Raw genomic sequence first — 13,074 nt, 5'->3', positions numbered from 1 at the left:
ATTTCAGAATTCTCACCTCCAGAACTCTGAGAGAATAAATGGGTACATCGTTGGTGTTTTTATTGTGGTAAAACATAAAGAATGACCGTATTACTTGAACCACTTCTTAGGTGAACTATTCAGTGACATTAAATACATTCATAATGTTGTGTAAGCATCACTGTTATCTATGCCTGAAACATTTTCGTCATCACAACAAAAACTCTACCCATTAAATAATAACCCATTAACTAATAATAATCCCCCTCCCCAACTCCCGCTAACCTCTTTTTTTTTTTTTTTAAGATTTTATTTATTTGACAGACAGGGATCACAAGTAGGCAGAGAGGCAGGCAGAGAGAGGAGGAAGCAGGCTCCCTGCTGAGCAGAGAGCCCGATGTGGGGCTTGAACCCAGAACCCTGGGATCATGACCTGGGCTGAAGGCAGAGGATTTAACCCACTGAGCCACCCCGGTGCCCCTTGCTAACCTCTTTTCTACTTTCTGTCTCTATATTTATCTATTCTAGATACTTCCTGTCAGGGGAATTGTGTAGTATTTGTCCTGGGTTGGCTTATTTCATTAGGTTTGATGTTTATGCCAAGGTCCAACATGTAGCATTTATCAAAATCTCATTCCTTTTTAAGGCTCAATAATATCGTTTGTTGTTTTAAGCCACCAAATTTGTGGTGATTAGTTATAGCGGCCGTAGGAAACTAATACATGAAGGATGAGAGAAAAGCTATCAAGGATGATCCCTAGGCTTTCCGAGCTGAGGACTGGATGGATTGAGGTGTCATTTCTTTGGAAAGGGAAGCCTAAGAGAGCAACAGATTTGGGGGAGGAAAATCACAGACTCTGTCTTGGTCATGTGAAGTTTGAGATGTCTGTGAGACCTAGGGAGATGCTGAGGGAGATAACAGGACATCCAACTGTGGAATTCTGGGCAGAGGTTAGCACGGGGGAGTGACATTTGGAAGGCATCCCCACAGAGATGGTGCTTAAAGCCAGCAGACTGGTTGAGACTCAGGCAGGTGTGCAGAGAGAGAAGAGAAGAGGACCAAACCAGCATCTGAAGGTGAAACAGAGGAAGAGGAGTCAGCCTAGCAGGCTGAGAAGTAGCAGCCAGGGAGGTGGGAGGCAAATCAGGAGAATTTGGAACCATGAAAGTTGGGAGAGAACAATATTGTATTAAGGACAGCACAGCTACCCAGGCTGTTGTTGGTTTTTTTGTTTGTTTGTTTGTTTGTTTGTTTTGTTTTGTTTTTAAAGATTTTATTTATTTATTTGACAGAGAGACACACATTGCGAGAGGGAACACAAGCAGGGGAGTGGGAGAGGAAAAAGCAGGGCTCCTGCTGAGCAGGGACCCCCCCCCTCCCCAATGCAGGGCTCAATCCCAGGACGCTGGGATCATGACCTGAGCTGAAGGCAGACACCTAACTATGGAGCCACCCAGGCACCCCAGCCAACCAGGTTTTGACAGAGTGAGTAGTGGAGGACATTTATGACGGGGACAAGAGTAGGGTTTAATGGGGGGAGGGACAGAAGCCAGAAAGGAGTGAATTAAGAGCACGAGAAAATAGGTACTAGCCTTCCTAAGTATTTGGAGAACTTTTGCTGTGAGCGGGAGCAGAAAATGGGGAAAAGTAGAGTGTGAACCTTTTATAATGTGGAAAATATTGTTGGCTACCCAATCAGTACCTCCGAAACTTAGTGGCTTAAAGAAAAGATTATTATATTCTATTCCATGATTTTTGAGGGTTAGGAATTTGGTCATACTGTGGCTGGATGATTCCTTTGTTCCAAATGCATTGACTGGCATCCCTGGTAATATTCAGCTGTTGAATGGGCTGGTTTTGAGGCTTCAGGATGGCTTTACTCATGGGTCTGGCACCTGGGTGCGGCTGACTAGAGGACTGGGCTCTGTTGAGACGGTCAGTTGGAGTGCCTACACGTGTCCTCCCTAGCATGGTGGCCTCAGGGCTCCAAGAGGGAGTATCCTGTGAACAAAACAGAAGCTACATGGCTTTTTATGACCTAAGGTTATAAGTCACATAGCATTACTTTAGCATTACTTTAGCTGTACTCTATCAGCCAATAAGGCCATAAGCCTACTCAGATTTAAGAGGAGGGGGACATAGATCCCATCTCTTGATGGGAAGACACTCAAAGAATTTGTAGCTATGTTTTAAAAGCTCCACAGATAGAAAAGGTGTTTGCAATCTGGATGGGTATGTACCAGGAGACGGAGAGAAGTGAATGATGCCAAAGAGAGAAGAAAAACTTCAGGAATCAAGTCCTTTGGAGGTCATGAGGGGACAATACCCAGAAGGCTGGGGATTAGGCGCTTTTACAACTGGGGCAGGAGGGAAGAAAGACGTTTGTGAAGACAGGTGAAGAGTGAAAAGATGAGGCTCTTCCCATCTGATGACATCACTGTGCTCTATAATGTACAGGTCACAAATTTGTACAGGTTACAAATCATCAGCTGAGGGTAGGTGGTGAGGTGGGTTGAGAAGAAAAGAAGGTACAAAATAGTAATTTCAGAGACTTGGTATGTTAAGTATTCTAACAGAGATGGCTTTTTGTCATTGCCGAAAATAGTATAGATTGTAAGTACATGATTATTAATCTTTAATAACACATTAATAACAAAATTGCTTTTTGGTGTTTATTAATTATGCTGAGTGTTTATGGAACCTATCTGTAAATTCTAGGAATTTGCTGAGCAATTCTTTTAGGCGGGAGCCACATGATATTATATTTCCATTTTGTTGCTGGAGAAACTAGTATTAATCTCATAAAGTAAATCTGAGAAAGAACCCAAGATTAGAACTCTTGAGGTCATTTCTTTTTTTAGGAGAAGAGAGAATATGGAAAATACCTGTTTGTTTTACTTGAGGAAGATATTTGAATCAACTCTTGAGACTAATTAAAAAAAAAAAGTATCTGGCAAGGGTTGGTCTTGAACAAATTTATTTGGTAGATGATGTCATTTTGCAAAGGAAGCTTTTAAGTGTTGAAAATATGTTTGTAATTCTTTGTTCTGAAATTGCTTTCAGAATGAGTTTTTCACACACACACACACACACACACACACACACACACACCAATCACCAGGGTTACTTTTGTTTGTTCAGTTGTTCACCAAAATATTTTATTAGTCACAATCTCGTAACTCACCTTATTTAGACTTGGATAGTTCCAAAAATTGAACCCCCATGAAAGTAATGAAGATTCATCAGCAGTAAGGATATCCCCAATAAGATGAACCAGGCTTGGGGCACCTGGGTGGCTCAGTGGATTAAGCCGCTGCCTTCGGCTCAGGTCATGATCTCAGTGTCCTGGGATCAAGCCCTGCATCAGGCTCTTTGCTCAGCAGGGAGCCTGCTTCTCTCTCTCTCTGCCTGACTCTCTGCCTACTTGTGATCTCTCTCTGTGCCAAATAAATAAATAAAATCTTTAAAAAAAAAAAAAAGATGAACCAGGCTTTGCTGAGAATTTCCAAAGGGGAGTTCTGAGGATCTTTAGAAAGAAACACTGTTGCAAAGGTCCACACACACTTCAGGGTCATACTGTTAGGAGAGATTGAGATCTTAGGGTCCCCCAAACCGAACTTACTAGCTGTGCCCACTGACTTCCCCTCTCCCTGGTATCCTTTAGAATTATTTACCATTTGGAATTACCTTTAGAATTATTTACCATTTATCCACTGCTGATCAACTTGAGCTTCTTTTCCATTACTCCGCAAATTCACTTCTTTACTGTTCACCACAATCAGGAATATGTTCAGCTGCAAGTTATGGAAAGCCCAATTAATAGTGGCTTACACACATCTGTTTATTTTTCTTCTATAACAAAGAGTCTAGAATTAGGGGGCTGATGGTATCCCTTCAGCCACTCCATAATGACACAGACGTCTTCTGTTTGTAGGCTTTCCCATCTTTCGTGCATTTCCTTTATCCTCAATCTTGTTGCCTTCTGGTTGCAAGATGATTCTGTACCTCCAGGCATCATATCCAGACATTCAAGGCAGGCAGAACGGGGAACAGGGAAGGGGGAAGGTGAAGCCAGCTGCCTCTCCCTTCTCTCAGGACAGAAAATCTTCCCCAGAAACCTCCATGGCAAATTTTTCCTCAGGACTCATTGATTAGAACTGGTCACATGGCCACCCCTACCTGCACAGGAAACTGAGAAGCTGGGCAATAAGATTGTCACAATAGGTGTGGATCATTAAGATCCATCATTGGAGGCGGCCACATTGGGTCAGCCAAAATCAGGTTCTGTTAGCAAGGAAGAAGGGAAAATGTTTTGGTAGGTAATTTATATAGTGTTGCTCACAATTGCAGCGTGCCAGTTTTACTTCTGAAACAGCCCTCAGTTTTTCCCTACCTCTCTTTCCCTTGGCTTAGCTCTGGTCCTCAGGGTCTTTTAATTTGACTACCAGAGGCAGCCTCTGAAATGACCCATCAACTTCCGGTGTGACCCTCCTCCAGCCATTCTCCATCTGTTGCCAGACTGACACTCCTAAAATGCAAGTCTGATCATGGCACCCCGTGGATGAGTACTTTCCCTGGCTCTCTCTCTACTAATGGCCCCTCTCCTAGGCTTGACCTCATTTCCTGTCCTTCTCCCTACTCTGAAAACTCTCACTCATCCCTTAGGGCCAAGTCTAAATGTCCCTTTGTCTGGGAAATCCTTCGCCTTTTGCTCTTGGCTCTAATAAAACAACTCCCTCCCATTTGCTCTATATCTTTTTAACATGTCAAGAATAATGCCTGTTATATACAATGTTATTTTCTCAGAGGTTTGTCTCTTGCTAGATTGTATTATCCTTAGCAGGTAGCATAGTACCTAGCACACAGCAAGTGTTTATGGGCAGAGGAAGCTACTTGTTTCCTAATATCTATTCTCACCCTCTTTATCAGTAAAGGAACTCTGATTTTTAATTGAACCCATGGTGACTTTGATCAAAGACCAAATACTTCAGTCTGCCTTGTAGTTCATTGAAGCCATGAAACTTAATGCCTTGAGCTACAGCAGCCATGTTGGATCATGAGATGACTTTGTGAATTGAAGCTGTAAATGGGGATGGAAACAGTGAAAGGACCTGGGTCATTGACATGGGATATAATGCTTAATTGGCCTGGGCTTGCCTTTGGAGTTTCTGGTGGAAAAGAGAAAAACTTCTCTTGTTTGAGCCACTATTATTTTCAATTTTCTGTCACTTGTAGCTAAGCAATTCTAACTGATAGAAGAAATAGATGTATATACATATATAATTTATATAATATGTAAATAGTACAAAATAATGTTCACATAAAATATGTAAATAGTAAATAAATGTAACAAATTATATCAACTATATATTTATATGTCATATAGCTTATATAAAATAAAAAATATATGTGTGTATATGTATTTTTATTTTTATTATTAATTTAAAAAATTTTATTTGAGATTGAGAGAGAGATAGCAACAGAGATAGCGAGAGAGAGCACGAGCAGAGAGAGGGAGAAGCAGTTTCCCCACTGAGCAGGGAGCCAATCTCAGGACACCGGGGTCATGACCTGAGCCGAAGACAAACACTTAACCGACTGAGCCACCCAGACACCCCTCTATATGTGTTTTTAACTGAATTGGTTGAAATACAGTTGGCTGAAACTTAGCATGGCTTGACAACTGTAGGCCCATAGGCTACATTAGGTTCTCAGACATATTCGCTGTGTATTCATATATGTTAAGATATGTGACTGCTCGGCAGGGCATGCCTCCTTCATCCTCGTGGTTGCACAGCTGGCTGAATGTGCCTGCGTACAGGACCCACCCAAGCACTTTAGCATTTGTAGCCACTTGTTCTTTTTTTTTTTTTTTTAAAGATTTTATTTATTTATTTGACAGAGAGAGATCACAAGTAGGCAGAGAGGCAGGCAGAGAGAGAGAGGAGGAAGCAGGCTCCCTACTGAGCAGAGAGCCCGATTCGAGACTTGATCCCAGGACCCTGAGATCATGACCTGAGCCGGAGGCAGCGGCTTAATCCACTGAGCCACCCAGGTGCCCCAAGCCTGGTTCATCTTATTGGGGATATCCTTACTGCTGATGAATCTTCATTACTTTCATGGGGGTTCAATTTTTGGAACTATTCAAGTCTAACTCGTTGGAGTTCATGAGGGCAGAACTCTTTCCCACCCTCCTGAGTGCCACCTCTGACCCAGATTTGCAGTCAAATGTCATATTGGACAGGGGGCCAGCAGTTGGGGTCTGAAGATTTTCTTAGTAGAAATTGTCATTATTTTGACTTAAGAGATCTGGTATATTATAAATGAAGGACAAACTGTCTATGGAGTTCTGTAGCCCTTGCACAAATATACTGGGGTTGAGGGGGCGGAAGTCACCTCAGCAGAATTATTAGAAGTAAAGACAGTCTAGGGCTCATGGCTCAAGAGGCCTTGCCATTCACATGGAATTATCAAGAGCAGTGCTGAAGAGCACAGGTCAAGTTGGGAGGGTCTGGGTTCGAATCCCAACTGCCTACACTCTGGCTGGGTGCCCTTGACAAGCTGCTTGACTTCTCCGTCCACAGTAGATCTGCTGTGTCCTGGAGCTGGGTTGTCCCTGGCAGAGGACTGGGTGTTCAGGTGTCTTCCCAGTTGTGTTCACTGATGCCACACTGGCTATGGTGGGAGTTTTTACAGCAGGAAGATTGGCAAACCAAGTCTCCCATTGCTGACCCTTACACACAGAGCATTAAACCTTTACCAGCAACCACTTCATGTTTCCTCATTTGTACAGTGAAGTTGACAACACCCATCGACCCTGAGGTTGAATTGAAAGGACTCCTGGAAAGCACACGTGAGAGTCCCTAATACACGTTGGTGTTCTAATTCTTTTTTTTTTTTTTTAAGATTTTATTTATTTATTTGACAGAGATCACAAGTAGGCAGAGACGCAAGCAGAAAGAGTGAGAGAGAAGCAGGCTCCCCGCCGAGCAGAGAGCCCGATGTGGGACTCGATCCCAGGACCCTGAGATCATGACCTGAGCCGAAGGCAGAGGCTTAAACCACTGAGCCACCCATGTGCCCCTGGTGTTCTAATTCTTTAAGCCATGTAATAACAGCTCCATTACTATTGAGAATATTCTTTGGGGAGGGTGGCACAGGCGCAAGATTTGACTTGCTCTCACACTGGTTGACACAACCATTTAGCCTCCTGGTGTCTGGCTGCTGGGGCTCAACTGTCATGGCAGCCTGTTAACCTCAGAAATTCGAGTTCTAGAACTATGTGAACCGACTCAGATAATGGGCCAATGGTGGCAGAGTGAGGCCAGAGTTTCGGAGGGAAAGTATGTGCATGGTGCATAGGAGGGGGGATGTGCCTCAACCCGACTGTGGGGAAGAGGGACCACAGCGAGAGAGTGCTGGAGTACAAGGGGCTATAAGAGACCACACAGTCCAAACCCTTGTTCTATAGATGAGGAGACATACACTCTCAGATGAGGGCTTGGCTTTTCTTCCGCTATTGCTGCTCCAGGTTCCCTTTTCTCCCTTCCTTCCTTCCACCCACACACCCACTCTTTCATTCCTTCCTTCCTTCCTTCCTGGTTTTGTTAATTTGAGAGAGAGAGAACAAACATGCATGAGTGGAGGGGGGCAGAAGGAGAGGGAGAAGCAGACTCCCCACTGAGCAGGGAGCCCGACCCTGGGCTTGATCCCAGGACACCAGCATTAATGACCTGGGTGGAAGGCAGACACAATTAACTGAGCCACTCAGGCATCCCTTCTTTTTTTTTTTTTTTTTTTTTTTTAAGATTTATTTATTTATTTATTTATTTTTAAAGATTTTATTTATTTATTTGACAGACAGAGATCACAAGTAGGCAGAGAGGCAGGCAGAGAGAGAGGAGGAAGCAGGCTCCCTGCTGAACAGAGAGCCCAATGCAGGACTCGATCCCAGGACCCTGGGATCATGACCTGAGCCGAAGGCAGAGGCTTTAACCCACTGAGCCACCCAAGATTTATTTATTTTCGAGATCATACAGTGGGAAAGGGCAAGAAGAGGGGCAGAGGGAGAGAGAGAGAATCCCAAACAGATTCTATGTTGAGTGTGGAACCCAACATGGGGCTCAGTCCCACAACCTAGGATTATGACCTGAGCTGAAACCAAGAGTTGGATGCTTGATGGACTGAGTCACCCAGGTACACTTCCAGTTTCCTTTTTGACCAGGCTAATGCAACACTGTCTGGAAGAGATATCTGTATCCCCATGTTCACTGCAACATTGTTCATAATAGCCGAGATATGGAAACAACCTGTCTTTTGATGGGTAAATGGATAAAGATAAAATATATGTGTATATACACAGTGGAATATTATTCAGCCACAAAGAGGGAAATGCTGCCATTTGCAACAACGTGGATGGACCTTGAGGGCATTATGCTAAGTGAAGTAAGTTAGGCAGAAAAAGACAAATACTGTATTATCTTACTTATATGTGAAATCTAAAAGAAACAAAGTCCTAGAAATAGAATAGATTGATGGTTGCCAGATGTGGAAGATGGAGGGTGGAGGAAATGGGTGAAGGTGGGGGAAAAAAATGTCTTAAGAGGATGCATCATGTTCCACATTAGAAGTTTTAAGCTGCCTTTGGGCAGCATAGCCCCATACTTTGCATTCAGCCAGCTTAAATAGCTACCTTTTTTTTTTTTTTTCTTAGTGACTCTCTCATGAATTAGCCAATTTCCATGAATATGGAATGACTTACTGGATGTCATCTTAAAACATAAAAACAAAAACCAGTACACGAGATGGTATAAAGGCTGGAAAGACACAACACAACCCAAAATGCCAACAATGTGTGTCTTTGGATAGTGTTAGTAAGATGAAGCTGGCTTCGAATTCTGGTTCTGCTGCTTGCTGGCGGTGTGACCTTACGCACGTGGTTCACCTTCTGAGCCTGTTTTCTCCTTTGTGGAATGAGAAGGCAAGCCCTTCCTGTCCCCCCATGGGTTGTTGTGAGAATTGTGAAGGGACATCTATAAAGTGTACGTCACTATCTATTACAGATCCTCTACCACTAAATCAAAGAACTGTCCTAGACATCCGTCCATCAAATCGGAGGCCCTCTGATGCTCCCCTGCCTCTGGCTATTTCTTTGATTTCTGGTGCTTTTTCCAAAAGGTAGACCTGGGAAAAAACAACTCATGATGTCAGGAAATCTAGGGACCTTCAATGGGAAAGGAGTTGAAGCCAGCATTTAAGTGAGGTTTCTAAGTCCATCTCACTGAGAAGAATGAGCTCAGATCTTGGAATTGTGAGGGTAAGTATGCCCTAAACCTGAAAGTTGCAATCCTTTTTCATAGGGGGAGAAAACATTCACCTTTTCAGAGATAGCAAAGTAGAGAGGACATGACCAGACCGTACTCAAATCCATATAAAACTTTTATTTAAAAAAGTCCTATAAAATAATAAATGCAGATTTCCCCATCTATTGTAGCTAAGAAAAAATAGGAGGCTGAAAGGCACACATTAATTTAAAATTTCATCATAGGGAGTCAGATGACCTTTTGCAACCAATGTTAAAAAAAAAAAAAGTCCTTAGTTGCTCTTTGGAATAGCAGCATTTAAGGTTTTCTTGTCCCATTTGTTTATTCCTTTGGGATGTGGTGGTGTGTTCAGGGAAGAAACGTTCCTCGGAAAGTTTGGTTAAAACCAGTCCACTCCTTTGAGTGTTTTCATTGAACTGTCAGACACCCGTGAAGAGCTAAGGACGAGGGTCCCACCGAAGGTCTAGCTTTGGTAAATGAGGCAGAGCTGTCCCGGGCAGCAGACAGGTAAAGTGTGATGTCCAGGAGCATCACTTTCATGTAGGGCCTGATGTTCTCTTAAAGACCTGACTTAGGTTCTAAAATAGTAGAGCCCAAGGCGATACCCAAATGACCAACACCGAGATGAACAGTAGGCTCAGCACTAGTTTCTATACAAACATTTCAAACGAAGGTCTTTATGATGTGGACCAGATCTGCCAAGTGCCCTAAGCCGCCTCCGAGTTTAAGTGAGGCCTCGGAAATTCATTTGGTGCCTCGGAAATTCATTGGGTTTTCATGAACCTGTGCCTCTAAGGAGAGGCTGAAAAGAGGAATTTCCAGGGACAGCTTCCAGCCCAGGGCCCGGGGTTCCCTAGACCAGGCTGTCCTAATGCGGCTCCCAGAGCGGTGGAAGATCTCAGTTTCTCAAAAGAAAGCAACAGGTGACGTTTTGGGGCATCTGAGCCCTGGCCAGGCCTCCAGAGTTTTGCATCATAAAAGAATTAAAAATGGAAATGGAGCCTGTGCTTTACTCCTGCAGCCAAAGTCCTTTCTGGGACAGAACATTTATCAAAACATAATTAAATACTGTCTGGTATTTCCCTCTACCCTGGATATCGATTCTTTCCTTCTCAAAACCCCCTCCTCTCATAGGTGACAAACCAAAGCAGAAAATGACAACTGAGGCAGCGGTTACCTGGCTCATGCCCGTGGCTTGAGGCAGAGATGACAGAGCGAAAAGCAGAGAAAACAGAAGTCTGTTATCGGCTCCTGATTTACAAAATACACGCAGAAGCCAGAAGGGAAGCCACCAACCCTTGAACTTGGTGGTTTTTGAGAATGGGCTTGTCCTTCTCTTCCTGACCAGCTGGGAGAAAGACCCCACAGTAACCCCAGATGTGGGGCCGTGCTTCTTAGGAACAGAGAAAACTGGACCCATCCCGCTCCAAGGAGCAGCAGTTGAGATCTGCAGCTGGGTTGAGGAATGGATTTCCCTGTGCCTTTGAGTCACCCCATCATCAAGAAAGGCATGAAGGTGGCTGAGGGACCTTCCAGGAATGGAATAGGACTCGCGGTATAACCTGAGGGGGCCAATGTCCAAGGCCAGATGGGTCTGTAGTCACCTCTGCAGAAATCACTGTGAGCTGATGACCTTGAAGGCCACTGCTCTGACGCCTTGTCACCAACCAGAGCGAGGTAACTCCACCTCTCCCTTCCCCACCCCCAGGCCTTGACCTATAGGGAACAAGTCTGTGTGTACGTGAGGACCCCCTCTGTCATTTTCAGAGGATGGGAGCTAAAAGCAGTTCTGTTAGGAAAGACTAATTACTTTTTATACCTGAGTTATGGAATAAGATCTGTCCTTGGCCACCCATGCTTTCGACCTTTCTGTCTTTTGCTGATTTAGCAACAAAGCGGAGAAGCACAATGGTGGCTTCTAGCCATAGACCTGCAGGTTCTGCAAGTCAGAGAACAGTGGCTGCAGGCTGGGCCATAGAGTAATCTTTTGAGTTCTAGCCTGTCTCCCACCCACCCATTTTGCAGAAAAGGCAACTGAGGGCCCTTCCGTCACTGGTAGGATAGAGGAAAGTAAGGAAAAGGAGGTAGCGGGCAGGGTATCTGGAATGAGATGAGGTCCTCATCTGATGGACCAGTGGTGAGTACATGCTGTCCGTCAGGCTGCAGTGCACACTGTGCGAGCCAAGGAGCCCATCTGTTCAGGGAGGACCATCCTTGGCTCACCGTCTGTGTGTGGGCAGGTCAGTTTTGCTTCATTCCTGACCGCCAGTCAGCTTGTGGAACAGGTCCTCGTCAAGGGTTTCATTCTGGTCCTTAGACCGAGTAGACAAGAAAATATATCCACCGATGTACTCATGCACGATCTTGCAATCTGCACTCAGGCAGGTGAACGCAATGGAGACGTTCTGGTCAAATTCGATTGCCACCTGGAAGAGGAAGGCACAGGTGAGCCTGAACTCTGAGCTTTAAGGTAAGCTTAAACATTTCAAAGAAAATGAGGGAAAAACTGCCTTGGGATGGCCCCCAGAGCTGAGGACTGCTTAGGTGACTTACAGTTGATTTCCCTCCCCCTCCTGGCCCCCAAAATTTGCACAAAAAAACAACCAACACACACACAGACACACACACACACAGACACACACAGACACAGACACACACACACACAGACACACACACACACACACACACACAGACACACACAGACACACAGACACACACACCCGCATCTCTTCCATTGAATGCTTCCAGCAAACAAGTCTTTGCTCTTTGCGTGCCCTCTTGTGTCAACTATGCCATACAGCAGGCAAAACATTCTAACTCCCAGCACGCAGAGGTATTTTTGGTCGCTTTTGTTTACTACAAAGCTGTAATCACCAAGACAGCATGGTACTGGCATAAAAACAGACACATAGACCAGTGGAACAGAGTAGAGAGCCCAGATATGGATCCTCAACTCTATGGTCAAATAATCTTCAACAAAGCAGGAAAAAATATACAGTGGAAAAAAGTCTCTTCAAAAACAGTGCTGGGAAAATTGGACAGCTATATGTAGAAGAATGAAATTCGACCATTCTCTTACACCGTACACAAAGATAAACTCAAAATGGATAAAAGACCTCAATGTAAGACAGGAATCCATCAGATTCCTAGAGGAGAACATAGGCAGTAACCTCTTCGATATCAGCCACAGCAACTTTTTTCAAGATATGTCTCCAAAGGCAAAGGAAGCAAAAGTGAAGATGAACTTTTGGGACTTCATCAAGATCAAAGCTTCTGCACAGCCAAGGAAACAGTCAACAAAACAAAGAGGCAACCCACGGACTGGGAGAAGATATTTGCAAATGACAGTACAGACAAAAGGCTGATATCCAGGACCTATAAAGAACTTCTCAGACTCAACACACATAAAACAGATAATCATGTCAAAAAATGGGCAGAAGACATGAACAGACACTTCTCCAATGAAGACATACAAATGGCTATCAGACACATGAAAAAATGTTCATCATCACTAGCCATCAGGGAGATTCAAATCAAAACCACATTGAGATACCACCTTTCACCAGTTAGAATGGCCAAAATTAGCAAGACAGGAAACAATGTGTGTTGGAGGGGATGTGGAGAAAGGGGAACCCTCTTGCACTGTTGGTGGGAATGCAAGTTGGTGCAGCCAATTTGGAGAACAGTGTGGAGATTCCTTAAGAAATTAAAAATAGAGCTTCCCTATGACCCTGCAATTGCACTACTGGGTATTTACCCCAAAGATACAGA

The 13,074-nt window shown here is 44.1% G+C and overlaps 1 protein-coding gene and 1 long non-coding RNA gene across 2 annotated transcripts in view; one reads left to right on the top strand and one right to left on the bottom strand.

Annotated features, from left to right (window-relative positions):
- The window catches only part of LOC132021740 (uncharacterized), a 48,010-nt gene that overhangs the window by 8,976 nt on the left and 25,960 nt on the right, over positions 1-13,074 (top strand). The gene's annotated exons all lie outside the window — the stretch shown is intronic.
- Positions 9,401-13,074, bottom strand: part of FERMT1 (FERM domain containing kindlin 1) — a 35,986-nt gene continuing 32,312 nt past the window's right edge. The window contains exon 15 of the mRNA XM_059406562.1: positions 9,401-11,729. Within this exon, the coding sequence (XP_059262545.1) occupies positions 11,556-11,729 (174 nt within the window). The 3' untranslated portion in view covers positions 9,401-11,555. The remainder of the gene's footprint in view (positions 11,730-13,074) is intronic.

The sequence above is a fragment of the Mustela nigripes genome, chromosome 7, assembly GCF_022355385.1.
Source record: "Mustela nigripes isolate SB6536 chromosome 7, MUSNIG.SB6536, whole genome shotgun sequence".
NCBI classification, from domain to species: domain Eukaryota; kingdom Metazoa; phylum Chordata; class Mammalia; order Carnivora; family Mustelidae; genus Mustela; species Mustela nigripes.
The sequence above is the reverse complement of the archived record's forward strand: the minus strand, read 5'-3'. Positions and strand labels throughout refer to the sequence as shown.